This window comes from Condylura cristata, unplaced genomic scaffold (genome assembly GCF_000260355.1).
Source record: "Condylura cristata isolate star-nosed mole 26May11 unplaced genomic scaffold, ConCri1.0 scaffold00011, whole genome shotgun sequence".
In the NCBI taxonomy this organism is placed as follows: Eukaryota; Metazoa; Chordata; class Mammalia; order Eulipotyphla; family Talpidae; genus Condylura; species Condylura cristata.
In genome coordinates, this window is record NW_004567112.1 from 8,895,896 (window position 1) to 8,923,637 (window position 27,742).

General features: G+C 42.1%; 1 protein-coding gene across 6 annotated transcripts in view; it reads left to right on the forward strand.

The window, feature by feature from the left end:
• The window catches only part of ABLIM1 (actin binding LIM protein 1), a 241,769-nt gene that overhangs the window by 56,762 nt on the left and 157,265 nt on the right, over nucleotides 1–27,742 (forward strand). For 2 of the 6 annotated variants that reach the window (XM_012723610.1, XM_012723614.1), the window contains exon 1: nucleotides 24,378–24,547. The exons of 1 other annotated variant lie outside the window; for it this stretch is intronic. In XM_012723610.1, coding sequence (XP_012579064.1) covers nucleotides 24,457–24,547 — 91 coding nt within the window. In that variant the 5' untranslated portion in view covers nucleotides 24,378–24,456. Of the gene's footprint in view, nucleotides 1–7,956; nucleotides 8,004–24,375; nucleotides 24,548–27,742 lie in introns of those variants that run through there. 3 more of the 6 variants (XM_012723611.1, XM_012723615.1, XM_012723609.1) reach the window with 3 other exon arrangements.

Sequence of the window (27,742 nt, forward strand, 5' to 3'; positions counted from 1 at the left end):
TACATTTTCCTCTGTGAGTCTTGTAAGAGTGAAAGGTCTATGCATTTTGGGTGGCATTTATGGCATCAGAATTCTTCTAATGAAAAATGTATTGAATCCTGCTCGATATAGTTCTTACCTAAGTCTCAGTTCTTGTTAGTTCAAGCTTCTCTGTATATCTCAGTTTGTTTTATTTTATCCAAAAAGGGAGATAATGACTGTTTCCTACTTCACAGTTATGATTTTGTGTTGTAGGCATTACGCTTTAGTAAGAGCATGCACTTCAGAAAAGCCTTTTGTCTCATTCAGGTTGACCTTGAGAAAATGATGTAGCCTCTCTGAGTCTCAGTTCCCTGTCTATAAAGTGGAGGTGGTAACTCCTACTCCCAGAGTATTGTATTAAGTGAGAATACATGGAAAGCACCTTGTGTGAATCCTTGCACATTTTGAGAACTCAAGCAAGACTTAGTTAAGCCACTGATGGATGATCCTAATGAAAATGACATTCAGAAATCATTGATGTTAACCCTGTAAGCTGCTTTGTTGATGATCTCAGGGCCTTCTGGAGTATTCTGTCCCAGGAAAGGAGCATGTTTGTTGTGCTTTAAACCTCCAGTAGGTTGAAGCCATCTAAAAGGAGGGCAAATGGAAAGAGGTTTAGGATTTAGGATAATGTGTGGAGAGGTTTTATCCTTTGATCTAATGCTAAAATCTTAGTATATTCCAAAGGACAGCCTTCTTCCAATGTTAATAAATTCCCTGGAGAGCTCACTAAATTGTAGGTTATGATTCTGTACCTGAGAGTAGGATTTGGGGAGTGAGACTGCATTTCTAGCATGGTCCCAAGTGATGAAAATGCTCCTGCTTCAGCAAGATGGAGAGAAGGTGGTTGAGCTATGATTCCAATCTGCTTGTAAATTCCACTCCTTTCAAGCAGTTACTATTTTGTGCTGCTTTATATTTAACTTCATTATAATTGTCATTTTCATTTTCAATTGGCAGGGGCTTCGCTGCTTTCTTACCAGGCCTCTCTGTCTAGTACTTCAATAGTGCTGTAAAAAAAAAAAAAAGATCATCAACAAAGCAGCTTACAGGGTTAACATCAATGATTTCTGAATGTCATTTTCATTAGGATCATCCATCAGTGGCTTAACTAAGTCTTGCTTGAGTTCTCAAAATGTGCAAGGATTCACACAAGGTGCTTTCCATGTATTCTCACTTAATACAAAAAAAATATGTATATACATATATATATATATATATATATATGTATGTATATGAAGAATAACAATGACAATATGCTATGTACCAGAAACTGTTCACTAATTCTCACCATATTCCTTAAGGTAGGAGCTATAATTACCCTAGCCTTACAGGTGAGAAATGGAGGCACAGGTTCGTTAAATAACTCACTCAGGTTCCTGTGTGTGTCTCAAGCCAGGCTCATGTCAGGGGGTTATTTAAAGTAGCCCTTGTAAAAGCTCCCTAATTTATTGGTTTTTGTTCCTCCCAGTTTGGTTTCATAATATTTCATTAAATGTCGAGCCCACCTTCCAGGAGCCAGCCACTGCGGTATTCATCTAGAAAGTTCATGCAATTACTCACCAGGAATTACCACAGAGGCTGGGTGTTGGGCAGGAGCACCAAGCGTGGCCCCTGGGGTGGGACCCCACCCAGTGAGCTCAGCTGGGGTTTGCTACATAAAACCTGTCAGAGTAAAGCTGGTGAGGGTGAAGGTTTCAGAGAGCAGCATGTGCTGTAAAGTCAAGATTCTTTCCTTGGAGTATAAATCCAACTTTCATCAACCAGGAAAACTTTCATTTTCATCTTCAGTTGGCAGGACTTGTGCTACTTTTCTGCTCTGCTTCTCTTTAAAAAAACGTCTAAAGACTGTGGGGGCTTTGGTGGTGGGTGTGGTATAGTAACACCACCTGCGGGGGAGATACTCTACCTCTAAAACACAAATCATGATGTAAAAGGAAGAAGAGGAAGAAAGGAGATAAGAAAACATTGCACAGGAATATTAGGTGACCGCATCACCTGCTGAGTTCTCTGTGGGCCATAGGCAGGGCCCAGAGGAGCTGTGGTGGGTAGACTGAGCTTGTTTAGGATGAGGACCTGGGCGTCCTCATTAAGGCACACACTTGGGGACCTGGGGAGCAGGACTCCCCTGGCGTACGTTGCTCAGCGCCCTTGTCTAACCAGGGTCCTGCCTAGCCAGTCACTCTTCACGGCCTTCATTTTCCTCCTGTCTAAATGAAGAGATTGGACAGGGTGGGAAGTTTTCGAAGTCTGTGTTTATTTTTAAGCCATGGAATTCTTTTAAGATAGAGTCTTATCTGGAAGCCCAGAAAATGATGCTGATGGTGTGAAATTCCTCTGGTGGAAGTTGGGGTGGAATCCAGAGTCAGCCCTTCTCCCCCATCTGTTACCTGTCCTGGAGGAGCCTCATTATTCTGTGTGTGAGCTTGAAAACAACTGTGCTAATCCATCGAGGACTCCCTAACTTCCATGCTGCTGTGTCTGGAGTCACAAAGGACAGAGTGTAGGTATCAGAGGCCACTGATGAAGGAGACTATGAACAGAAATTTGTCCTTGATTCAGCTGGTTATCAGGAACCCTAAAAAAGTATAGCAAGGCAGGCCTTCCCTGGTGGTGCAGCGGGTTAAAGCGCAGCACTAAGAAGCTAAAGCCACTTCAGCATGAGTTCGATCCCTGCCCTGGAGCTGACCCACATGGCGCGGCAGACCTCTCCTGACCGCCTGCTGCTCCCCTCAGCAGTGTACTTCGTTGATCTGCCTTGTCTGCTCCCCATTCTGTCTCTGGTGAATCCGCTCACCCTCTGCATCTCTGGCCTGTACCTCAATTCTATATGAATAAATAAATAAATCTTTTTTAAAAAAAAATATAGCAAGGCATCCTCAGCTCAGTGTTGATTTATTTGGAAGATCTCAAATGCCTTTATCCCCCGTCTCATTAAAATACTTTAAACTTCTTGGAAGACATGGAAGTTGAAACCAAGCAGAGACACACCATTAAGAATTTTTTAATTAAATAGGAAATTAGTTTGCATGTGGCCATAAATAAATGGCTGCTTTCATTAAAGACTAGGTATGAATGTTTTACTGTTATTATTAAGAGGCAGGGTAATGTGGAATGTTAAATTTAAAGTTCCCCAAATTAAAATGGAGTGGAATAGACACCAGTGGTTTGAAGTAAGATTCTTATTGTCTTGAAAGTGTGGCCAGTCTTCTCTCTCACTAACTTTGGATGCAGCTTCTAAAGAGACGATGGTGGACCAATTTGGTAGTGGTGGATTCAGGGGAGAGGCAGTGAGGTAGTTACATTCCCAGAGGAGCTCTGTCTTCTGGATGCTTATTCTGCTTTCTGACCCTCCAGCAACAAAAATGTTCCACATAGAGTGTGGCTCTTTATGTATAGCATAGTCAATACATTTTCCTCTGTGAGTCTTGTAAGAGTGAAACTCTGCGTGAAATATTTGCAATTTCTGTGGCCATATGTTACTGGTGAGTCAAATGGAGCTTGATGTAGAAGTTATAAAAGTCCAGCAATGGATGTCATTACGATTTAACCTAGTGCTTGCTCCTCTTGCAGTGAGAGAAATGTAGACTCTCCCCAGATGACAATAACTTTCTTTCAAACTTCATCATTGTAATGCTTCTCAGGGCACAGAAAGACTGAAATCCCCCAGTTCCTGTAGCATGTTTGTTCCAAACTAGTCACTAAAGAGACATGCCTGTTGTTTTTGCAGGGAATGTGGAATATCTTTTACCCCCCTGTAGCTGAGTCAAGCCGACTGTGTAGGATGAGAATCAGGCCAGATACAATAGATACAGGGCAGTGGGGTGGAAAGGGAGGGAAAACGAGAAGTCCACCATTGTCAGCTTCTCAATTGTGATGGGCAATGTAGCAAGCATCTGATGCCAACCAAGTCGTCCTATATTTGAAAAGGTTCATGCAGTAACAGGTTGATATTGGTAAGTTGGCAATCTTGTGGCTTCTTTCAATAGAACACTTGGCAAGAACTTGAGAATGTTGAGATTGAACCATTTGATTATATCTCATGAGGACGCATTGATTCAGTCACACAGATGAGAGAGTTCAGGTCCCTGCTCCTCTGCGCACAAGTTGTGACTTTGAGAAAGATGGCAGAAGGTAAGGAGAGCAGGATGTGAGAAGAGCAGGCTGCCATGTTGGGTAGGGTTCTGCTCACACAGCCTTTCTAGAAGCTCTGCCTATGGACTCCAGTTCCTTGTGAATGAGATTAATTCAGATTAGTCTCATGAAAGGAGAATATGGCTTAGAAAAATGATTCTCTTGACATCAGTAATAACCTTCTCCACCACCGTCCCCTCTCCCACCATACAGTCTTCAGTGTTTAGGCTTTTTGCAAAGCTTGAGCAGCCTTGAAGGATACTCCAACTTTCTGTACTGTGAAGCTCATGTCCTGAATCCCATTATCGTCCTTTCAGGCATGGTGTTTGGCATCTTTTCTCATTTGATTGTTTGCCTAGAGCTGTTTTAATACTCTTGAGGGAGTTCCAATATCTTGGGGGTGGTCTCTGATTCCCACAGCTTATGCCAAAGTCCCAGTTGTACCTCTTGTTAATGGAGTGACCTTGGATAATTCCTTTAACTGCTCCTTCATTTGGCTCATCTTTAAAATAAGATGGAGATGATAATAGCCCCTGCCCTGAAGGGTTATAGGAAGTCAGTGAGGGAATCTTTGCTCAAAGCCTGCAGAGTGATCACTCAGTGGATGTGAGCTATGAATAATAATGAGGTCATTCTGTTTGCAGTTCATGAAACTGAGATATATAGTGACCTTATGTAATATGCAGTGACATTATCTCAGTAAAGCCCATAAAACTTTATTCCCAGTTACAAAAACAATTATGTGCAATCCACTTGGAAATTCAAAGTGGAAACTGGGTCTAAATATTTGCACCGAGGTGGTTGTGTGCTGTAGCCATTTCTAGGTTAAGCCCCCGTCAAGAGTGCTTTGTGTGTGTGGCAAATGCAAGTTCTTGTAGTTCTTGAAATTAATGTTTCCAGTGGAGTCACATAGCCAGTCTCCGGTTGGGGCCAGTTTTCTGGGCTTCTAATTGAGTATCATTGGAACACAAGATCACGGGAGATGACAAATTGATTCTTAAATTTTTCCTGTGCCCTTGTAGAAGATTCTTCTTATTGAATATGACCTTTTAAGAAATTTGGTTTTCAGCTTTCTCAGTGGAATCATTTTTCTTATGGAATTCAATTTGCTTCAAGTTTCTGTCTTTCTGCTTAATTTAAAGGATGAGACCAGCGGCATGTGAATGTTTTGTTACTGATATATGCTGTTTTTCACTCTCAGTCCTGTCATAAATTACATTATGACAGACTTTGTCTCCTGTAATTGCAAAGCAGATGTAGGCCAGGTCTTTTAATATAATCTGATATAAGAAATGCTGTTTGCCTAAGAATATGTAGCATCTGTGTGACCAGGACATGGTGGAATTACTGGGGCTGGGGCATAGCTGCTTACAAACAGAGCAAGGCCCCACAACCTGATGTAGCTATCCCAGTAGACCCAAACTGATGGGTGGAACTGAATGTCCTTATTATGCATTCTGTGTGGATTTGACAAGTCACTAAATTCCTCTGGCTTTAGGACTTCTCACCTTTGACTACAAAGAATATTATCTCTAAAATCCATCCCCCTTCCCTAGAGCACTGTTTTCAAGTTGTGGTCAGTTAATATTTGGGGTTGGGGGTTCTTGGAGTGGATAATTTAAGAAGTACTTCTTTCTTTATTCTCCTAAAGAATGACAAGACACACGTACTCATGAACTCCAGAGAAGTCCATGTCAAGAAACCTCTTTAATAATGTTTAATCAAGCTTCTGCCTATAGGTGAATGTGTAATTTAAAACCTATTTCGTTTATGAGTACTGCTGACCTGCAACTACTTTGCTGGGAATAGTTCTGAGGAGCCTGGTTTGGGTGAGACTTTTCCCATTTTCCTAAGATAACTGAGTAATGGCAGGTGAGTAACACACACAGCATCTCTGAATTTGCAATGACATTGTAGAAACACCATTGCCTTAAAGCACTGAGCATTTTTAACAGTTTTAAAACACTTGATCTGGAGTCTGATAAATTGCCCATTTCATTATCTCCGGTTCAAACAACAGAAGTGTGGAAGACTGACCAGAAAGAAACCCCTTTATTGGATTAGTTGTTCCAAAAGTCAGCATCTTAATGTTAGATCGCCTCTCTGCCCCACACTCCATCCCGCTTTATACAAGATATCAGTGTGCAAGTTGCGTTTGAGTTACGAGTCTTGTGTTTGCATCCAGAAAAACAGGTGCAGCACCACTCCTGGGTTCTTCTCCCTTTCACTGAAAATCAGGTAGGAATCATCATCTGAGATTTCAGTGGAGCAGGGGAAACTAGCTTCCATGGCATTTGAAATGAACGCTCAAGAGAATAAAAAATGCAACAATAAAAGACTTCTGTTGCTTCCTTATGGTAACAATCCCAAGACGCTACCAACAAGCAATAGGGTTCAAACAGGGAATCATTCTTGTGGGAATGCTAGGCATTAGGCCTAATCAGAAGACTTCAGTGAACGCGACTGGCTTTGCAGTGGCAGCTAACACATGACAGCTCTGTGGATGCCAAGCATTTTATCAATGAGTGGTCCAGTTGTGATCCTTTGTCTGGCGCCTGGTGCTTCAGCCAAGTCAGGAGGATGTTATCAGGAGCAGAAAGTTCCAGACAGTGGCCTGGAGGGAGGAAGGAAGGATGGGGTCACCCGCGAGGATGGTAACTGGAGAGATTTTCAAGACATATGAAAAAAGGCAGCCTGGGGAAGGCTGGGGGTGAGGGGGAGAAAGGTGGGAACATCCAGTCCATCAAATGTTATATTTGAACAGTGTGATCTTATAGTCTTTCCTTTCCCTAGGAGATGCTGGGGTCATGTGTTAATATCTCCAAATGGTTTCTGGGGCTTCATATCTTCATTGCTGGAATTAAATGTTCTGCCATCACCCTGAAAGGATTACGTCAGTGTCCTTCTACCACTCAGCTAATACATGTCTCTGAGGCGGGCGATATTTGTCCTGAGTATCTTTCCCATTTCGACTCTGTCTTCCTTTCAGTTTGCAAAGGCTGGTGTTCAAAAATAAGTGGGAGAAAACTTGGGCGGTGGGTGGCAGGTAACCCCATCCAGCAGCAGTGCATGGCTGACTGAAGGGAAAAATGCCTCTTTCCTGAGTCTTTCCGGATGAGGTCATTGTTTTCAGCAGCCTGTACCTAACACAAAGGCTCCAGGCCCACGACCCGTCATACCAGCATTTGTCAAAGAACAGCATTCAAAGCTGTGATGAGCAGCCAGACTGATAGTAAAAGGAGCCTCCCCAAGCTATAGTGCTTTTGTAGAATCCTAGTATTAAGAAAAGCTACAAAAAGCCCATCTGGTGAGATGATAATTCATTAAATGTAAACAGGAGGCAGAAGGCTTGAGAAAATCAATCCTTTTCTTTCTTTGTCTCATGTGTCTGAGTTATAAATGACAGCGGGCAAAATCTGGGTTATGGGTTGAGCGGAGTGGAGGGAAATCTAAGGATGTTCCTGGACTGTTCTGGCTTTCCCGAAGGGATGGTTTTCTGCAGGAGTGGTGTCTGTGAGCTGATGCCTTTGGAAGAGTGGGCTTTGGAATGGGCAGGAGGCTTCTGCACAGGAGGAAGGGCTAGAATCACGCAGGAAACTCCTCATTCTTCCTGAGCTGGCCCTGGCACACCCTCTGGGTGACACACCCTCCTGGGAGACCAGCTCAGCCCACAGACTCCTGTCCTGGGAGGAAAGCCAGCCTTTCCTCTGAGGAGTGAGACTCCCTCGTGCCAGCCACCTAGTGAAGAAGAAACGCCAAAGTCTCAGGGCTCAGTGCTCATTCGTCAATGACCTGGGAACCCGCCGAGCTCATGGACCCTCTTCACGTCGTTGGTGAAGACAGCCAAGGTTTGACTGTCCCTTTTATGAATGTGGCACATGCGCTATCTTCTGGGGAGGGATGCAGGGACTTTTTATTGGTTAAAATTATTGGTGTTTACTATGAAACTCTCTAATCTTTGTATGGGCATAACAAGTGCAGCTCTTATATGGCAACGTTGTTACATATCACAGACACCCACGCCACTGTTGGGTAGCAGGAGCCTAGCTCAGTCAAATGAAATGTAGGTAGGTTGGTCGGCTGGAGCACTTTCAAAGGAGTCCCTCCTGTGGGTGACCTTCTGTGCTCCTGTTTCTGCTCCAAGGCTCTCTGTTTACATCGCTGTTTCCATGACAGCACCTCTGTGTTAGCATAGCTTTGAGATGAAGTCTGTTGCCCCCTATGATGTGGTTTTTGTGACCCTGGGTGGAGCCCCCTGGATGCTTTGTTTGTGCGTGCATGCCATCCCTGCTGTGTTCCCTGTGAGAAGGACTGTGCATCCGGCTCAGCATCCTGGGACAACAGCCAGAACCACAGTTTCAGAGGCTGTCCAGTGCCACCTGCTCTACTGAAACCAGCAGACAGTCAATTGGTGCTGTTTCTTTTTCTCCTGGACTTCTTAAGATAGGAGAGTGTGTCGTCTTTTAGTTTCTGGAGAGTAGGCTGGTGGGAGTTCCATGTAAGGCAAATACGCCTTGTACCCACCCCCTTCGCGTCTAAGCGCTGTCTGGGTTAACCAGGAGGCCCCAGCCAGCTGGGGTTTGTCTCCTGCCCAGCACCTGTGCACTGGGAAGCCTAGGTATGCTGCCCTGCTCATGTACACACATGTTGGCGATTCGGAGGAAATGCAGCTTGGCACACTCTGTGGCTGATGAATAATACATGGTGAGTTCTTGTGCCATAAAATTTTCGCCTGTAAATGAACATTATTTTAAAAGGCAATGCTGATTGAAAAATCTGGAAATGTGGTTTTGTGTCCTTATTGATCTGCCTTATACATTTACTGGAAAGATGAATGCTGACAAACATCAGAATAATAAATTAAAAGCTAACAATGGCACTGTGCTGGCAATGAGCCAAGAACCAGGTCCCAACTTTTTCCACTTCTTTTTTCCCTAAAATAGCTCATGGCCTGTTATTTACAGAATACCTCTGGATTCATTGCACTTTATGATAACACTGCCTAAGAATTGCTATTAGTGCATGACTGATGTTTAGAATTGTAAACTACAGTTTGATGGTTTTTGCTAAAGCAAAGGCATCTTGGAGATAAAATTAGAATATCGCAAGATGTCTGTATGTCTCTATTTGAATAAATTTAAAAATGCCTCTGTCTCCCTGGCACTGTAAAAAAGTGGGTTTGATTTGATTTCCAGGAAAGCTCGGTCAGCTTTTGGAGACTCTATGGTGACAGAGAGATTGTAAATAAACACTAGGTCCTAGAGCGATTATATTTTAATGGTCAAACTGGAAAGAAGAAATCACATTTCTTTTCTCCATTTTTTACTACTCTCATCCTTTCCACTGCATGGTATATTTTTAAGGTATTTGGAGTGTTTCCACTTGCTGCCAGCTGGAATCTGCCGAAGCCGTATCCTTAGAGCACTCAACAGTTGACTTGAATCTCCGTCATAATTAAATTGGAAGTTGGCAAATTATTCTGGCACTTCAAAACAAACACACCTTATGTTTGGAACAGAAGGGGGTTCATTGCTCTGCATTGTTTCAAAATGGCTTTCCAGAGGGAATATTGATAATATATTTTAATTGCCTTTTTAAAAAATAGAGGCCTATTTTGAAAGGATAGATAATAAACAGGTTTGACTTGGCTTACATTTTGTCTCTTGGAGCTGGGTTCCTGATGCTTTAAAACAGCAAAGCTTCCACTGCTCCTCACTCTTTAATAAGAGGGTGCCATTCTGTCCTTTCTCTTCCGGCGCACCTTGACAGCATTAGCTAGTTAGATGACTGTTGATATCAGACTTGAACACATCGATTTACTATCATAAGCATTAAAGGTTACGCATAGAGCTGGTGTTTGCATACAATTAATAGTAATTTAGGCAAATGACATCCCCATCTTCTATTTTTATATTAAAATCTGACTGTTGACAAGTCCTTCTCCATCATTAGCATACTTTAAAGGTTGGGGTGATGGTCAGGATATTAATTCATGATATCTGGATTTAGCAAGCCTTCTCTCTAAATGCCATTCCGTTCCTAAACAGGGGGTTAGGGGTGCTGCCACATGTTGATTACCATTCTTTAAGGTTTCATCCCAGGGAATGGAATGCCGGGCAGGTTTTTCTGCTTCAAGAGGAAATTACAGCTGCCTTTTTAATGAGCTCTGCTGAGGCATGTGACTTGTGGGTCAATCAGAGTGCCACTGCCAGGTCTGTGCCAAACTGGGGCAGGTTGGGCTCTCCTGACTGTCAACAAGAAGGGGCCTTGGGAGCTTCTGCCGAGTCTCCCTGTCCCACAGACGGTGTTCGAGACTCCCTGGTTTGGACCAGGACCACACACACCACCGTACCGTGAAGAACCTAACAAAATAGAAACTCCGAAGACTGGTTCTGCCCATCTTAGGACGCTGCCTGGGATCTGCGCCTCAGGCTGACGTGTGGATTGCGGTGGTGCAGAGTTGGATGGTGACGCGGGAGTTAGTGGAGTATATTATCTGTAGGAAGCATATTTCGATTGGTGTTTACAACCCCTTAAGTGGTCTGTCTCCCTGTGTTTCACACGGAGGGTGATCCCAGCTGGGTGAGTGCATGTAGGCACCTACAGATGTGGGGATTTAACTTGCCATTTAACCTTGAGTTTTGGGGCCTCACCCAGGTCTTCATGTTTTGGCTTTATAGTCACTCTCTTTGTCATAGTCTGTCCTGCGTAGTAGCTTCCTCAGGGAGGGCCCGCAGGGAGCCATCCTAGCACTGGGCATCAGAGTGGCTCAATACCATGCTTTGTTATCATTGAGTCACTGAGTATCTCTCAGCAGGTGGCAGATACTAGGTGTTGTTCGGAACATATAACTTGTGTTTAGAATCTTGAATGTCAGGACCACCAGCAGGTATGTGCTAAAGATACACAAGGCATTGGTAAGGATGCCTGGAGAATACAGGTGTTACATGGACACATCACCTATAAAGGCTGGCCAGGGCAGGGCAGGGACTCTGTGGGAAGTAGATGACTCCACTGGTGTCAAGGGGCATGGTCTGACTGCAGGTCACTTCTCACCATGGCTCCAGTGAGGTCAGAAGCCTCTGTTTTTCTGGAACCATCTCTGCTTTCTGCTCTTGGTCAGAATCACAGAGATTAGACAGTTATTTCCCCCCAGTTAATTTGATTGTTCTTGGTAGATTTTGAAGTTATTTTTCTACTCCAAATTATAAGTTTGGACTTACTGAAGGAAAGTATGTTCCTTTTGGATGCAGTGTTAAGCTCTTGAGCTCAAGAAACAGAGAGATTTGGTTTATATCATGGTTCTGATTCCTGCTAGCCATATGGTGTCGGGTAAATGTGTTAATTTTTCCAAGCCTCAGTTTCCACATTTGTAAAACAGAGCTAATAGTACATTGAATTTATAGGAGTGTGAGGGTTATGAGGATGACTGTAAAATCCTGGGCACTGTGCCTCACGTGTAATAATGGATGGGTTCAATAATTTGCAAGTATAATTCCAGCTGAGACATTCAGATGCTTACAAATTATTCATGTTGTTAAATTGTACTTTGGCACAGTCCAAGATCTCGTTCTAGTTTATTTTATTTTTATGTGTTTTAAAATGTATTTTTAATTATATAAATCACACACGAATGAAACTTCATGAAAGTAAAAGTTCTGTTTGACCGCTCTCCAAACCTAGGGTGACTGCTGTGATCACTTATGTGTCCATTCAAGTATTGCATGCTTTTAGTTTTGTGAGTTCAATAATGTCTTCCCCATGAATGAATAATTCCAGAGAAAGGAATGGGCACCAAGTATTCTAGAATTTTTTAGCCCGATTTCCTCAGATGATCAAAGTTGGCATTTCTGTTACAGAATCTGCTTTTCTTTCTTTCTTTTTTGTTTTAAGATTGGTTTATTTATGCATACAGAACTGGGGGACAGGCCAGAGGTGCAGGGGCAGTGAGAGGATTCACCAGAGACAAGGTGCGGAGCAGAACAGGCAGATTGACAAAGTCCATTGCTGAGTGGAGCAGCAGGAGAGACAGGAGAGGTCTGCTGCGCCATGTGGGTCAGCTCCCTGGCCCAGGATCGAACTCGTGCTGAAGTGGCTGTGGCCAGCTTCCAAGTGCTGCGCTTCAACCTGTTGTGCCATCAGGGAGGGCCCAGAATCTGCTTTTCTAAATGGAACCTTTTACCTTTTTACTTATGGTTGAAAAGACTGACAATTTTTTAAAAGGTTTAAAATATTTATAACTTGACCTGTTTGGGGGAGACAATTAATGGCATTCAGGAGAGATCTAGTAAGTCCCTAGAACAAAAGGCAGCAAACTTTGTATAAAGAACCAACTAGTAAAAATTTTGGATTTACTGGATACAAAATCTCTATCACAATTTTCCCTCTCTCTCCTTTCCTCTTTCCCTCCCTCCCTTTCTTGTACTGTTGAATACAGCAACAATAAATAATCCTTTTAAATAATCCTTTAATCCATTAAAAATGAAAATAAATAAATAAAAATTTTCCATTCAAGATAAAAATGGGGAGAACCCTGAAACATTCTTAGTTTGGAGTCAGATGAGAAGTCTGATCAGGAGTGGCTAAGTCTGCCCTAGACTATCAGAGGAGCAGTGAGTGTGGAATGCGTAGGCCCAGAGAAACCACTGACAAGCACTGAGGTCACTGACTGTTCCCTCTCCTTGGCTTAATCATTCACTGCACTGTGCTGAGGAAGAAACTGACCAACCTGTTCCGCCCTGTGCATCACAATCTTCCCAGACAATGCCTGACACACTCAAGAAAAGAGATCATTGAATGAAAAAGCAGTAAAAAGTGTTGTGCAGTACTTAGTTGATCAACTTCACGGCCTCTTCTGACACATGACACATATGGCTTTTTTTTTTTTTTTTTAAATTCAGACTGCTGTCTCCCAACTTTGCATTTAGACATTGTTGTTGAGGGTGTAGAAGAGTCCTTTATTTATAGTAAATCAATCATGTCTACAATTAAAAAATTGCCATGAGTGGCCATCTAAGCATTTCTTTACAGACATGGAATTAAGGACTAATGAACTGAAAGAGGAGAGCGGTCTCCTCCCTCTTAGTCCCTCTCTAACAGGGAAAGGGCCCATCGCTCTCCCAGCTTGCATAGAGCCTTGAGCCCTCTTCAGCTGGATGGGCAGGGATGCTCCCTGGCAGGGAGGCTGCCATCTGGCTGGAGGCCTTCCCCTTCCTCATTGCCTTCCTCACACCTAGGCCTTCCCACCCCATGGCTTTCTTGCTTGGTCTAGTTAACTAACACCTTCCCTTTAAGCTAAATTTCAACTTTTCATTTCCACTGTCATTCATTCATTCCAGCTCCCAGAGTTCTCTTGGCATCTCTTGTCTAGACTTGTTCCTTTCTTGTTCTTTTTGGGTTTTGTGAAGGTACAGAGAAACATGCATGCTGTGCACCATGCATAGTCAGAAGCTTGAAGTTTCTGTAGGTTTTACACTCAATTGCTGTATTACACTCCATCTTACATTTTATTTCATCTACAGCAGAAATCCAAGTTCATTGCTATTGGAAACTATGATTTTTGTATCTTTCAGGAACCTCAGTTATGAGCAATGGTGGGTACTAACGAAATTCTTACTGATGCTTTGATTTCTCTTGATATTTGACTGACAAAAGAAATGTCTGTGCATTACCTTAACAGTGTAGTCTCATAAAAACGATGTCACTGAAAAAAAATGCAGCCTTTTCATTTTTACCTTTAAGATTCTAAGGAAATACATTAGCTTTAAAAGTCCTAGGAAATGTATTAGTGTAAAGAATTTTCAGAAAGGGTACTCTTGCATCAATTAGCCATTACTGCTTCGTAAGCTTCCCAAATTTGAAAGCTCAAAGCAACTGACATAATTTTTGCGTAGGGCGAGGCTCAGTTTTTTTTACTGGAATCAGTGTGCAGTTTGATGGTCTTATTCACCTGTAGGGATAGTCATGTTCTCAACCTCCTCCTGGACTAACAGGCCCTCATCATGGTGAAGCAGAAGGACATAGGACAAGCAATTCACTCGTGACCTTCTGAGGCCTGATTTCAGAACTGGCACACTTCCTTTTTATATGATAGGCCAGAGCAAGTCTCAAGGTCAAGCCCCGTCTCAACAAGGGAGGGAATTGCACAGTCTGTGGCAAAGAAAGGCCTTAGAGACAGGAAGTAGGGGCCACTGATGTGATCTACTATCCCCTGATACAGAATCTGTAGCATTGGTGTGAACAAACATGAAGACTTCTGAAATAAAAGTCTTATGTCCAGTTAACCTGATAAGACTCATCTATTTTTTTTTTTAAGACAATTCTAAAGTTTAGGAACCTATACTTGAGAAATAATATGCAGATGAAACCATTAAGACTTATATAGAACAAAAAGCTAAAAAAGAGATTTCAACATACTTTTTTGTGATTAGTCTAAAGCAGATATTTTCTATAGAGGACACAATAGGAAATATTTTAGCCTTTGTGAACCAGGTGGTCTTTGTTGCAACTATTCAGCTGGGATTGGAACACAAAAGCACTTTAGGCAATTCTATGCAACGAGTGGACAAGACTGTGTTCTAATAAAACTTTATTTACAAAAACAGACAGCAGGCATTAGTTTATAGACCACTGATCTAGAAAAATGAAAGAAATAAGAAAGGGTGAATTCAGGAAGACTTTTTTTGAAAAAGGAACAATGGTTTCAAAGGTAATAGAGATTATTTCAGTCAGTAAAATACTTAATCAGGAAAAACTATATGGTTATTCAATAAATGAATTTTCCAACAGGTTAATGTGGTTTCATTAGAATGAAAACTCATCTCGCCTCAAAAATACTACTTACTATAAATTTCTTCTGCTTCTGGAAACCTACTTGAAAACATATTTGCTAAGAATATTAATGTGTTTGCTTAGCTGGAGAATGAGAAAAGGTTTAGAAATAAAATGACAGAAATAATTAAAGTGATTTGATTTTGTGCCACTTTAAACATTTTATTTGACGAATGTGACCTAGATTTGTACAAAGGCACTGAAGGGATTACGGAAATGATTTAAGAAATAAAATGCAGGATTTAAGTGGGTATTTTTCCACCTCAAGTGTATTTTACTTAGAACTCTGCATGTTTGTCCCAATGTTTAAAGACAGAAAGAAGCCGAGAATACTATTAGAAAATAAGGGTCTTTTGCTGGCAATCTTAAGTACCAACTTAATTCCTTTATAGTCTGCTTGTTACCAGAACCCTGTACTTGGACAGATTTTGACAGATAAATCGATTCAGAAAAGTTAGGGATCACTTCAGGGAAAGCAGGAGAGAAGAATCTCCTGAGATAAGGTCATAATTCTGTTCAGGTTTTCCCACAACTGCATATTTTTCTTGGGCGTTTCCTGGTTTTCCTCTCCTGAGGGCTGTAGGAGCAGTTTGATTCCCTTCATCTCACCGACATGCATTAAGAGCACCCTACCAGTCAGTCACTGCACAAGGAAATGAAGAGAGTGTGTTCCTTCCCCACCAATGCCCACGGGCCAGCAACAGTACAGACACTAGAGCACATGGTCAGGGTGCCAGGGTTCCCACAGTTAGAGAACCAGTCTCCTCAGGGGGAAAAGGGATTTTTCCCAAGGTAAGTCAGCTCCCGGGTTTCACATACATATGATTAAAAATGCACCATGAAAAGGACTTAGAATTCTCCACTCCTTTTCATTATACTTGAGGTTAGTAATTCATGGGCAGCTTTGAGGACAGGATAATTTAAATTCTCCTGAGTGTCTTGGAAAAACACCATTTTCTCAAGTAACATAATCACATAAATCTACTTGACATTGTTACTAATTATTATCTTACCTTTTTTTTTTTCTTACCTTTTCTTTTAATTTGTTTTCTTGGGAAGTTTTTATTCCTCTATGTCCGTTAATTTTCTTTCTTATGGTTATATGTTCAGAGAGCATGAAGGGTCCAGAGAGGACACAAGGAGGATGAGCTCAAGGATCTGCCTAGAAACTTTCTTAGGATTCAACTTTCCAATAAACTTACAGATGTTCTAGCTCTTTAGGAAGAAGAAAAATTTATTTTTAGTTTCTTTATGAGCCTTGTATAAATGTCTGCTTTTGAGCATTTTAACAGCTTGTTGCTTCTACAATAACACTGAGTAATAATTAAAGTAGCTAAATTTTTTTAAATAATGTAATCATTTATTTTTACATCATTTTGTGCCTTTTTCCATCTCAGTTGTAATCCCCATGGGCTTCCCATCACCAAATCACCCATGTGCCATCACCATAGTCCAATACACCCCACCCCCCATTTTTGATCCCACTCCCCACTTCACCCCCATAAAATGTCTCTGGTATATAGTTCTTCATCATTTATTATTATTTTCTCCCCTGGCCCTTTATACTCCTGCTATGAGTGAAACCATCCAGTATTTTTCCTTTTCTTTCTGGTTTATTTCACTAAACATAATCCCTCCTAGCTCCATCCTTGTTGCTGCAAAAGGCATGTGGTTTTTTTTTTTTTGGTTGCTGAGTAATATTCCACTATGTATATGTACGACATCTTTTTAATACAGTCACCTACTTTTGAGTGTTTGGGTTGTTTCCATGTCTTCCCAACTGTAAATAAAGCAGCAGTAAACATGGGGGTGCAGGCATCTTTTTCAATCAGTGTTTTTGTGTCTTTTGGGTCGATACCTAGGAGTGGGATTGCTGGGTCATATGGAAGCCCCATTTTTAGCAGTTTGAGAAACCTCCAGACAGTTTTCCATAGTGGTTGTACTAGTTTGCATTCCCACCAGCAGTGCAAGAGAGTTCCTTTTTCTCTACATCCTCGCCAACATTTGTTGTTGCTAGTTGTTTAAAGATGTGCCATTCTCACTGGGGTGAGGTGGTATCTCATTGTGGTTTTAATTTGTATCTCCCTTATGACGAGTGATGTGGAACATTTTTTCATATGTTTGTTGGCCATCTGCATTTCCTCTTTGGAGAAGTGTCTTTTTAGATGGCTAATTTTTTTGAGTGCTTTATTATGTGACATTCACAGTGCCAAGTCTCTACATACACACTATCTCATTTGATTGATGCAACAATTCTGGGAAGGAGACAATATTACTATCTTCATTTTACAGAGGAGGAAATGGTCACTTGTCTTGCCCAGTGATGGTGTATTAATTATTTTTATATCAGAAAAGTTGAAATAGTGAAACTATAACGGAGACTTGATATCATTTGACCTTCAGTCATACATCCAGTTTGAAGTAACAATTCAGAGACAGACAAGTGATTAGGGCTGTGAATTAGGAAGGCTTCAGAAAGGGGGAAACCTTCAGAGGAGTTGGAACAGCATTTAGGGAAGGACGTGGTTGAAAGTAGGGAAGGGGGTTGGTCACCTAACATCTGTGGGGTTCTGTGTTCTTCCGCCGATGTTTGTCTGACTTTGCTTTTGTCCACTTCATGAATCCTGTGGCCCTTCAAGTATCTCACAGCTCTTTTCTTCAACTCCTGACATAAAGATCTTTAAAATAATTTGTAATTCTTATTCTTAAAAAGCTCTTTTTCTGTCCCTTTGCATTTTCAGTCATTACCATTTGCTCTGCAATTTTGAGACTTTTTCTCCTCTGCTTTTCCATATGACAACGTGAGTTTAAAAATTAATTGTGTCAAGCCATTCTCTCCTCCTAAAAAAATAAATAAAAGAACCCTAGAAACACACACACATACACACACTCCATAGCACAGCTCCAAATGATCCATCTGTTCTGTTGATATCTTCCACCCCCTTCATCCTGATGTAGGCTATTTTAGTTTGATTTGAATTGAGAGCTCCTATTTCCTATATGGGGAGTCTTTAAAGAGTCTTCTGGTTTCTGTGTGAAAATGAAAAGTAAAGCATTTTGTTCTTTTATTGTATACCTACTGCAAGGATGTTCTTAAAGAAATACTGGATAGATATAGATTGGGTTACTTTTATGCAGATTGTGGCCCATGTCACATTCAGATTTAATTATAAATGAGTTTTCCTGACAGGTGTGTATTTATAGTTACGAAGTGAGTTGTAGAAGGGCTAATATTCTTTCAAATCTTTTTTTTTTCCTTTCTGAATTGGCTCTCTGCATATTGATATCCTTTTAGGTAAATTTCATTACTAAATTTTCAAATTCTCTCTTATGAATTAAAGGATGAACCAAAGCCTTCTGTGAGTTTTGTTTTTAACTGCTTCTTTCCTTTCTTGGCAGGATAAGTAATAGCATTATGCTGTGTTACTGGAAATGTTAATCAATAGAATGTATGTGTCTTTAATTAGAATGCTAGGAAATACTGCTGAGTTGGAACATTTAGTTAATGCAATGAACTGAGAGGTTCAAACATTTATTTGCAAAGAGATTGAGTGAATTGAGTCTAAGTGGATGAGTTTAATATTTTTCCCAGAAATCTTACATGAAGTATTCATTTTAAGGTCCAACATCCGTAAATATTTGTGAAGTATTGGTCCTGTAGCAGACACAGAAATGAGGGAAATCTGTGCTTTCAAGAGCTTCATGGTCTGGTGATATCTTTTTCATCCATTACTATGGTAACAACCTCACGTTGGTGGACACAGCCAAAGCTGCATCTCCAGCTCTGACTCCTCCCTTGAGATCCAGAGGAGCACTCCCAGTCGCCTGCTGGATACTGCTCCATGAATGTTCTGATGACAGCTGAAACTCATTATCACATCAGAAGTTTGTTATCACCATCTCTCTCCACTGAATCTTTCTCTTTCCTATGCCTCCTGTCTCAAAGGCTGTATTTTCTCTAGCCACTCAGATGGCTCTACCCTTTATGTTCTAATCAAACCCCTATGTACTAGAGACTGTGTTCCCTTGGTAAGCATATTCTGTCCATTTGTCTATTGCAGTCACTTATTGACCATCCTTAATATGGCTGGGTGGATGATTCCATACAAGAAAGGACTGCCTCAGAGGGTGCTCTAGATGTGTGGAAAGAGCTTAGGTCTATCTCGTTTCCCTTTTCTGCTTATAATCTTGTCTCACTCCACTTGCCCACTGGTTGTCAAATAAATACAACTTTCTTCCCACTTCAACCAAAGAGGGATGTCTCCTTGACCCTGTTCCTCTGCTTTCTCCCAAATGCTAATTCAAAATGGGTGACTTTCCCATCTCCATTCCCTTTTGACTCAATGTTTCCAGAGACGGCTCTTCTAATAGATTCACAAGCACCACTCCTCCCCCAACTTCCAATTTGGCACAGCTCCAACTACTGCCCACCCAGGCAGCCTCCCAAATCATGATGTGCCCCCATCAATGACACGCATCAACACTAGTATGCTTTGGAACTCCAGAAGTAGGTATTGTAGTTTTCATTTCCAGAAGTCTGTGGAGTTAGTGTTTGCCGAGGGCTGATAACACCCAGCTTATGACTTACAGCACATTGGAGAGAAGTATGATGTTGGCATCAAAGAAAATGTGAGGGGTAAAAATGGGGAAATGTGGCTGAATCACAAAAACATGTGGGGCAAAAGAAGCCAGAAATAACAGGTTACCTATTGGATAGTTTTATTTATATAAAGCTATGTATGGAATGTGCAAATGTGATAAAAATTGTATCTGTGGCTGGGATGGGAATGGGGTGGGAATGAGGGGTGGGAATGAGGGTTGGCTGGGATGGAGCACAAAGGAACTTTTTGAGGTGATAGGAATCTTCTGTGTCTTGATAGAGAAATGAGTGAAATCATTTTAAAAACTCATTGAATTGTATAGGTAAGATCTATGCTTTTTACCTTAATTTTAGAAAAGTAACAACATGTTGTAGACAATAAACAAAATAGCCTAGTGGGGAAAGGAAACAGTGTGTATTTGTAGCAGCGGGCAGGCAGGAAAAGGTGCCAACATTTGCTCTGAAGGTTCTGCTAGCATCATGCATCTGATTGTCTGAGAATATTTGGGTACTTGTAGTGTTTCATAGCTGAGATACCTTAATTAAAAATCTGATTTTATCAATGATAAGGTATGAGATTTTTTTAAAGATTTATTTATTTATGCTTACAGAACTGGGGTACAGGCCAGAGGTGTGGTAGGTGAGAGGATTCACCAGAGACAGAGTGGGGAGCAGAACAGGCAGATCTACTGAAATACACTGCTGAGGGGAGCAGTGACCAGGTCAGGAGAGGTCTGCTGCACTATATGGGTCCTGGCCGGGAATCGAACTCATGCTACGGTGGCTTCAGAGAGCTTCATAATGCAGTGCTTTAACCCGTTGCACCAACAGGGAGAGCCTATGTATGAGCTTTTTATGTGGAATTTTCCAGTGCTTCTAAAAATCTTGTATTCTACTATATTACTCCAGTATCTGAAATAAATCATCACTGTTTGTTTTAAACTTGCTGGGTGGGAGAGTTTATACCACAGCTTTGCAAAAACTAATACAAAGATCCCAGACTGGAAGCCCCAAAGGCATGGTAGGTCTGTGAGTGTGTTTAAGTGTGTTTTTTGTTTTGTAGAGAGGGGTGTGGGCAATTTCTTTTTCTTAATGAGTTGCAAATGCTTGAAATTTGGGAGATTCTGAATATCTGGCAATATGGGCTTGTATTACAGAACAGTAATAATTGCCTGGATCTGTGGGATCGTTTCCCATTAGGTGGGGAAAGCACATTTCCTGCTTCAGTTACTGTTTTATTGTCTGTTTTCAGTTTTGTGAACAACTGAGTTTGCAGCCTGTGAGTTAACATGGAGCACTTCTTCTGTACTAGAGCAACTAAGGACGAAGGGCAGCTCCTCCCACTAATCCATTTACAGATGAGGTTACTGAGGTTTCGATAAGGGAAGAACTCACCTGAGGTTGCCCAGCAGTGGGTAACAAAGTCAGGATTTGGAAGGGTTTACTCTTCTTTGCATATCTTTAACTGGTTTCATCCTTTGTTTAGTACTTGTCTCTGGTTAGTTGAGTTTTTAGTTTCCTCCCTTTTCTGATTTATTTTGATAGAATAATCTCTGGTTTCCAAACTCTCTGGGTTTTGCATGTCCTTTGCTTTAAAAAAAAAGTGAAAGTAATTACATATTTATGCATATTATTTAATGACAAATAACATACCTGTACTAAATTAATATTATGTACTTTCTAGAGCATATGCGATTTTTTAATGTTAAAGATTATATGAATAGATAGTCTATAATTTTATAAATTTATATATATATATATATGCCATAATTTTCCTTCTTTACTGCAATAGATTATCTGTTAACATTGCATACTGGCTTTGGAAACGAGTGGGTAAAATGATGCCAGGAAGATAATTCTGCTTGAAACTATCTTTCATATGAAAGTCAGTCAATTTGTGTCTTAGAAATTGTCCCTTCCAGATAAAGGTGTAGTAGAAAGTCACCAGCTCAGCCCCAGACTGTGGGAAAACAAGGGAGAGTTCTCCTTTGTTAGAAAAATAGTTGTCTGTCTCTAATTAAAGAAAACAAAACTAAGCTTGTAGTGTAAAGCCAACTACTGATTACCAGAAGGGAAGGCAGAAGGGGTAGAGTGAATAGAGACGATGGTTTCATGAAGGACAGAATCAGACTCTCAGCGGTGCTCAGGGTGAGCACCTGGGCTCATGTAATGTGGAAATCCTGTGACTTCAAGAAATAAAACGTTATTCATCTCTAGTCACCTTGAGAGCAGTATGTTCCAAAATGTTGCAACCCCGAATTCCAAAGAGCCAAAGGCATCTTTCATTCATAGGCTGGCCTTCCACTGGCCCCTGGAGAGTTTAGGTTCTCTGCCGGCACCAAGCTCAGACTGTGGGTTTTCTTTCCAGGGACCTGGTATCCTCCTGGCTCTCGTTTCTCGGCTGAACTGTGACGCGTGAACCACCCTCTCCTCTCACAGGATGCAGGCACGATGAGCTCATTTGTGGTTGTGAAGTACACCACCAGTGCTGAGCGTGGCTGTTAATAGTTAACCCACATGTGGTGTTTGTGGATGTCTGTCTAGTTTCTTCGTGGATGCGTGTCTACTTCCCTCGAGGATGCGTGTCTAGTTCCCTCATGGATGCGTGTCTACTTCCCTGCGTTCTGCCAGTCTTGAAGGAATGGCTACGCAGGCTTTCTGGAGATGTGTCTTTTGGCTCAAAGACAGCACGCTGTTATTTCTCTCGTAACCCAGGGCTAGATCGGCTCAAGAGGGTCTTCTCAAAGCCTTATCTGTGTCCTCTGAGCTCCCTTCCTTCATCATGTGTGACCTGAATAAGCAGCCTCTGGATTATTCTTTTCTGCCTTGCCCTAATTCTCTTGTTTTCCTCGTAAGCTTTCTCTTTGCGGTCCAAAGCGAATATCACATTGTCCACGGTCCGAGCACCACCATTTGACTCCGTCTCATAATACTGGAGGTGGCACTGAGCACGCAGGGGGCCAGCTCTGACACCCGGGCCTGCGACTCAGAGAGGGAAAGACTTGTGAACCAATGTTAGGAAGGAAGTGAAGTGCACACACCTGTCTCTCTGAAACGTGAAATAGCCTTTTCTCTTTCTTAAACACATTATCTTTCACTAAGACAGAAAAGTCCCTGATGTCATCCAACATTTCTAAACCAACCATTAGTTTTTTATTGCTGCAACTGTCTGGGGGGGGGGGTGATATTCACAAATTGCACTAGAGGTAGGCATACACACCACCATGTCTCCCCCTAAGGTATGTGCTCTTGGGGGCCTTGTTCTTATTAATCATGAAGGCAGCTGCCCCTGGGCATGTTCTAGGTGCTTAGTACACTGTAGAGGAAGAGATTAGCTTTACACAAAGGCTGGGAGAAAGCCTAACACTGTAGCAAATCTCCACTGATCGCTCTTGTCTGCCTCCCCTACTTCTGGTGGCAAAGGGGTCCTGAGGTGAATGACAAGAAGAAGCACTAGTAAGCAAGAGCCTCGAAGAGATGACAGTGACCGTGAGGTTGGCCAGAGTGAATTGGAGCTATTATGCATGGACATAGAGGAATTATTAATACATCGAACTGTGCCTTTAGAAACACTTCCTTTGCATTCTCTCTCCTGGGAGGGCCTGTGGGGAAGCTGGCACTACCTCACACCTTCTCTGAGCCCACCAGAGGGGCAGGGAAACACTGACACTGGGCTTCTGCATCTATGCTCAGCTATTTATCCAATCAGCAGGGATGGCCTGTCTCCTAATCAGCAATCACTGGGCCTGCTTCCTGTGGCCACAGCTGGCCAGGGCCACTCAGGCGTGCACCTGTCACTTAGTGCCTCCCAGCTCAGGGGCACTGAGCTGAGCTGTGACCAGCAGGAGAAGAGTCACATCCTGCAGATGTAAGGGTGGGAATAAGAATTCTCAGACTAATTGTACAGAAAGTGCAGATTTTCATATCCTGTTAAGACAATTACTAATGACCAAACTGTGCTTTGTGCTTTGCCTTTTATTTAAGTATTGGGTACTCATAATTCACAGTGACTTCTTATGCCTAATTGTCAAATAGGTGCAGTGGGCACCTATTTGGGTAGAAGGAAATATATTGAGTGACTAAGGCACACTTTGTGCCCTCTAGAAGCGTAGTAGCCAGTAGGGGAGATAAGAGAGCCTCCCCCAAAGCATATTACAAGGCAGGCTACAGTGTGTACCTGAATTGCCACTCGGGGATAAGCTATAGGAATTCATCTAGTGCTAAAGGGAGAAACCCATTCCAGTTGGAGTGATTCTGGAAGCCATGATGGAGGAACCAACACTTAAGCTGCATTTTAAGGCACAGGTGTATTTTTAGAAGAGTCAACTGAGAGGAAGTTGAGGAATTTTAACAAAAAAAAAAAAAAGAAGTGTGAGAAGGATGGGAAGGACTAAGGGTTGGGGGACACAGGAAAGGTCAGGGCACAGGGAAGTTTCGGCAGCTGGGAGGAGACACCGTTTGGTGGGTGGTGCTGGGTGGTCTGTGACTTAGTACTCTGACTGGGGATGCAGCCTTGTCTAATGTGTGGTGGTTGAGCTAGGGGCTGCCTGTCGGGAGATGCTTGCCTGTGTGTGGCTGCTTCCTTGAAGGCCTTCCCAGCCAGGCTCTCCGGGCCCTTTGGAAATCTTGCTTGTAGACAGTATTGTCAGGGAGTAATCTGAGACATTTGCTGTCTGTTAAACTCATTATGCTTCAGTCCTCAGAGTGCTGTGGTGCTCTCCATCCTGAATGCTCAGCAGATTTTATGTAGTATCTGAATTATTAATGGAGAGGTTATGGAAGAGGGGGCTCGGCTGCTTGTTCCCTTCTGAGCAGGACTTGGGCGGGTGGCCTTACAGGAAGAGAGAAGAGAGGCAGCTGCTTGCATTGTGATGGATGAAGAAGGCCCTCCAGAGGAACTCTACCCAGAGGGGAGCCTGTGCCAGTATGCTCAGAAAATCACAGCCTGCTTCGGAGGATTGGGTAAGACCCCTTAAATATTGGGCTTTGCAGAGAAGAGGCCAGGGATGATGATGCAGATGAACCACACTTAAGACTTGCTGGTGGCCGGGGCAGGTGTGGCTGCTGGAGGTGCTGAAGAACCCCCAGTGGGCCAGGGTGTCTTTGTGTGAAAGCCTCAGTGCACTTCTTTTTCTGAGCTTCAGAAAACTGCTGTTTCCCTTACAAAGGTCATCCTGATTATTTTGAGCTACTCCAGGTGTTTTGGATGGACTTGCTGAGCTTTTTTGTCTGCTGATTTCTGATTGCAACAAAAAGCAAAAAGCAAAAAATCCCATTCTCACTGATGATGCCATAGGTTCTAACTTCAGGCCATTTCCCTAGAAAATGAAATCCCAGAAAGATTTGTATTTTGAAGATGGTGATTTTTCTCTCTTTTTAAAGCAAGAAACAGCTAGACTTTAGCAGCTGATTTAAAGAGGGAAGAGGATATTTGCCTGGGGAAAAAATAATAGCTACATCATTGCATAGGATGCAACCCAAGAAATGTCAGAGTTCATTGTGGAGATTTGCTGAGGAATTAACCTGCATCTGGTATACTGAGAGCAGTAGTTCAGGCATCCTTCCCTTGAACACTGGATAGCTGTGAAACATTTGGCCCTGAGCTTAGGGTTTATCTCATTATGAAGATTCTACCTTATGCAAAAGGCAGAGTCCTCCTGAGGTTGTGGTGAGGATGTAGTTGAAGGCTCTTGGTGAGTTGATTTCATAGTTCACCCTAGAAGAGTTTACTTAGGTGCAATGAATCTGCTGCTAATAGGATTAGGAATGTCATATCTGATAAATATGCAGGCAAGCAAAACCTGGGTGAACGTTAACGTCTGGGATTGGCATTAGCTTTGTAGTGTAGCACATTGTGATACCTTGTTATATAAACCATCACAAAATCCACTACACTTCTTTATAAATGCTGTGACTCATTGTACCTGGACCACAGCAATGGGCTGATGTTCATGTTGTAACAGAAGAATGGGTTCACAGGTGCTTCATGAGGGATCCCCCCTGCATTGTGCATTCATGACCGAAGAACAGATATACTAAAGTATACATTTAAAACTGGAGTCTTGGCCTCTGCCACTGTTTGCCCTCAACTATGTAGAGATGTTTAATTTAGGAAATCTGGTCACCTAGAGAGTGGAACTTATTCTGGTGCCCACTGTCACTGTAAGGAGCTGAGCCTTAACTCTCTTCACCATCATAGAATGGAGCTGGCACCACACATTATAGATAGGCAGATGGTCTCTAAAAGCAAACACACCTCTGTGATTCTCTTCAGTTTTCTATTCATGGTCCACATTTATTTTCATTTCCACCCTGACCTAAAATTCATGAAATACACCAAATTCTTACATATAGTTCTTGTATCGAAATTTGATTTTTTTTTCTTTTACAATATTTTGAAACACAGTTGGTTCTTGGACTAAATGTATGGCTCTGTCAGCATGTCAAAAAAGCTAGGGTTGACCTGAATATGTTCTGCTGATGTAACAGCTAAGCCCAGAGGTAAAGTTGGCACCCTCAGATTCAGCTTAGTGGGAATGTTGGTTAAGTTTAGGGACCAAGAAAGCAGAAAATGCTGATTTGAAAGGACCAGTTGTCTTATTTTTCTGATGTCTATGTTGTATGTTGTTGGTGTACAAAACATGTACATCCTGCTTCTCTCTTTAAAGTATTTGTTTCACAAGCAGGTTGTGTAGACACATGGAAACAGAGTTATTTAAAAGTTCTCAGTTTGCAAAGAGCAGGGCTTTGGGGAACTTTCTACAGGGAGAAGGGTGAATAGTCTATGTATGATAGAAGTTCCCACTTTACAATGTTTTTTAGAAAAACACATTTAGAAGAACCTGTTAGGTCTGAGGTGGGCTCCAGGCATCTGTGCTTTTAACAAACTGATCCAGGAACCACATTTGGGGAAACATTGATCAAATAGCTTAGTTGTGTATCCTGTGGTTCTTTGCAATAGATAAACAGAACACAAAGGGAGTGTGTTACCTGCATTGTAAACTGTTTTTAGAAGAAAATGTTGGAAGAAAGTTTTCTGAGGGCAATGTTGGTAGAGAACTTCATTCCCAGACTTGAGGGCAGAAGTTTCACCCTGTGGCTGCCATTGCCGACAGGGCCTATCTTCCTTTCTCCCCAGCTCCACCCCATTCTGGGGGCCTCTGGGACAGCCTGTCTCCTCCATTCCCACTGCTCCTCATTGGGCTAGAATCCTCCTAGCAAATTTCAGTTTTTTGGTTCCTGCAGGTATTGCCAAATCCTGCATAAAAATTAGGAGTGACTAACAAGAGAAGCAAGGATTTACCTTCTCTGCTTCATCTGTTTGTGGCACTTGTGGAGGACAGGATGGTTGTGGTTGGCACTGTGACAGCTCACGAGTCAGGAGACTGGTTCCACCCCAGACTCTGTGTTGCCCTGGGAAAGCCACTCAGCACTCTGAGGAATTTGCTGTTTTTATGTGAAAGTTAAAGGGCTGGAGTAGACTCAGGCTTTCTGAATATGTATCCTGCTCTGGGGAACTTAGAAATTTTAAGTCCCAGGGCCCCAAAGAACCTCATCTGGATTTTGTCTTTTCTGAGAGCACACTGTGATGTTCAGAACTAGCCTGGACTCTTTTTGAAGGTCTTTCCAACTTTGTAACTCTGTTGTGTTCAAAATGTGAAAGGGTTTTAATGAAAAGAAAATTGTGTGAGAACAATGACAGGAGTGTGGATTTGTTCTCTCTGACTCGTGACTGTTGTGTGGTTAGAGACTGTCCCATGTATAACCTCGATGATGGATGCCAGAGGATCACTGCTCATTGCCAGGGCTGTCCTGTGCCTGTCAGCATCCTGAGGCATGAGGGTCCTGCCAGCTTGTCACTGTGTGAAAACACCCAGCCACCTATGGGGTAATTCTGTTTCCATGATGTGATTCTGCTAGAGATTCTGTAACCGCAGAAAGCCTATGAAACTTTAAGACTATTATTAGCATATGATTAATAGAATTGAGGTGGGAAGATTTTTATAGCACTAGGTGGAAGGGATGCCCTCTAGAAAAAGAAAGGACCTGGAGCTGAATTTGTTGCTACTTGAAGCTGAAGAACTTTAATTGAGATCTGTGAAATCTGAAATACTGGAGAACTTGTAATTATCCCGAGGCTTTGTTTTCTCCCAATCT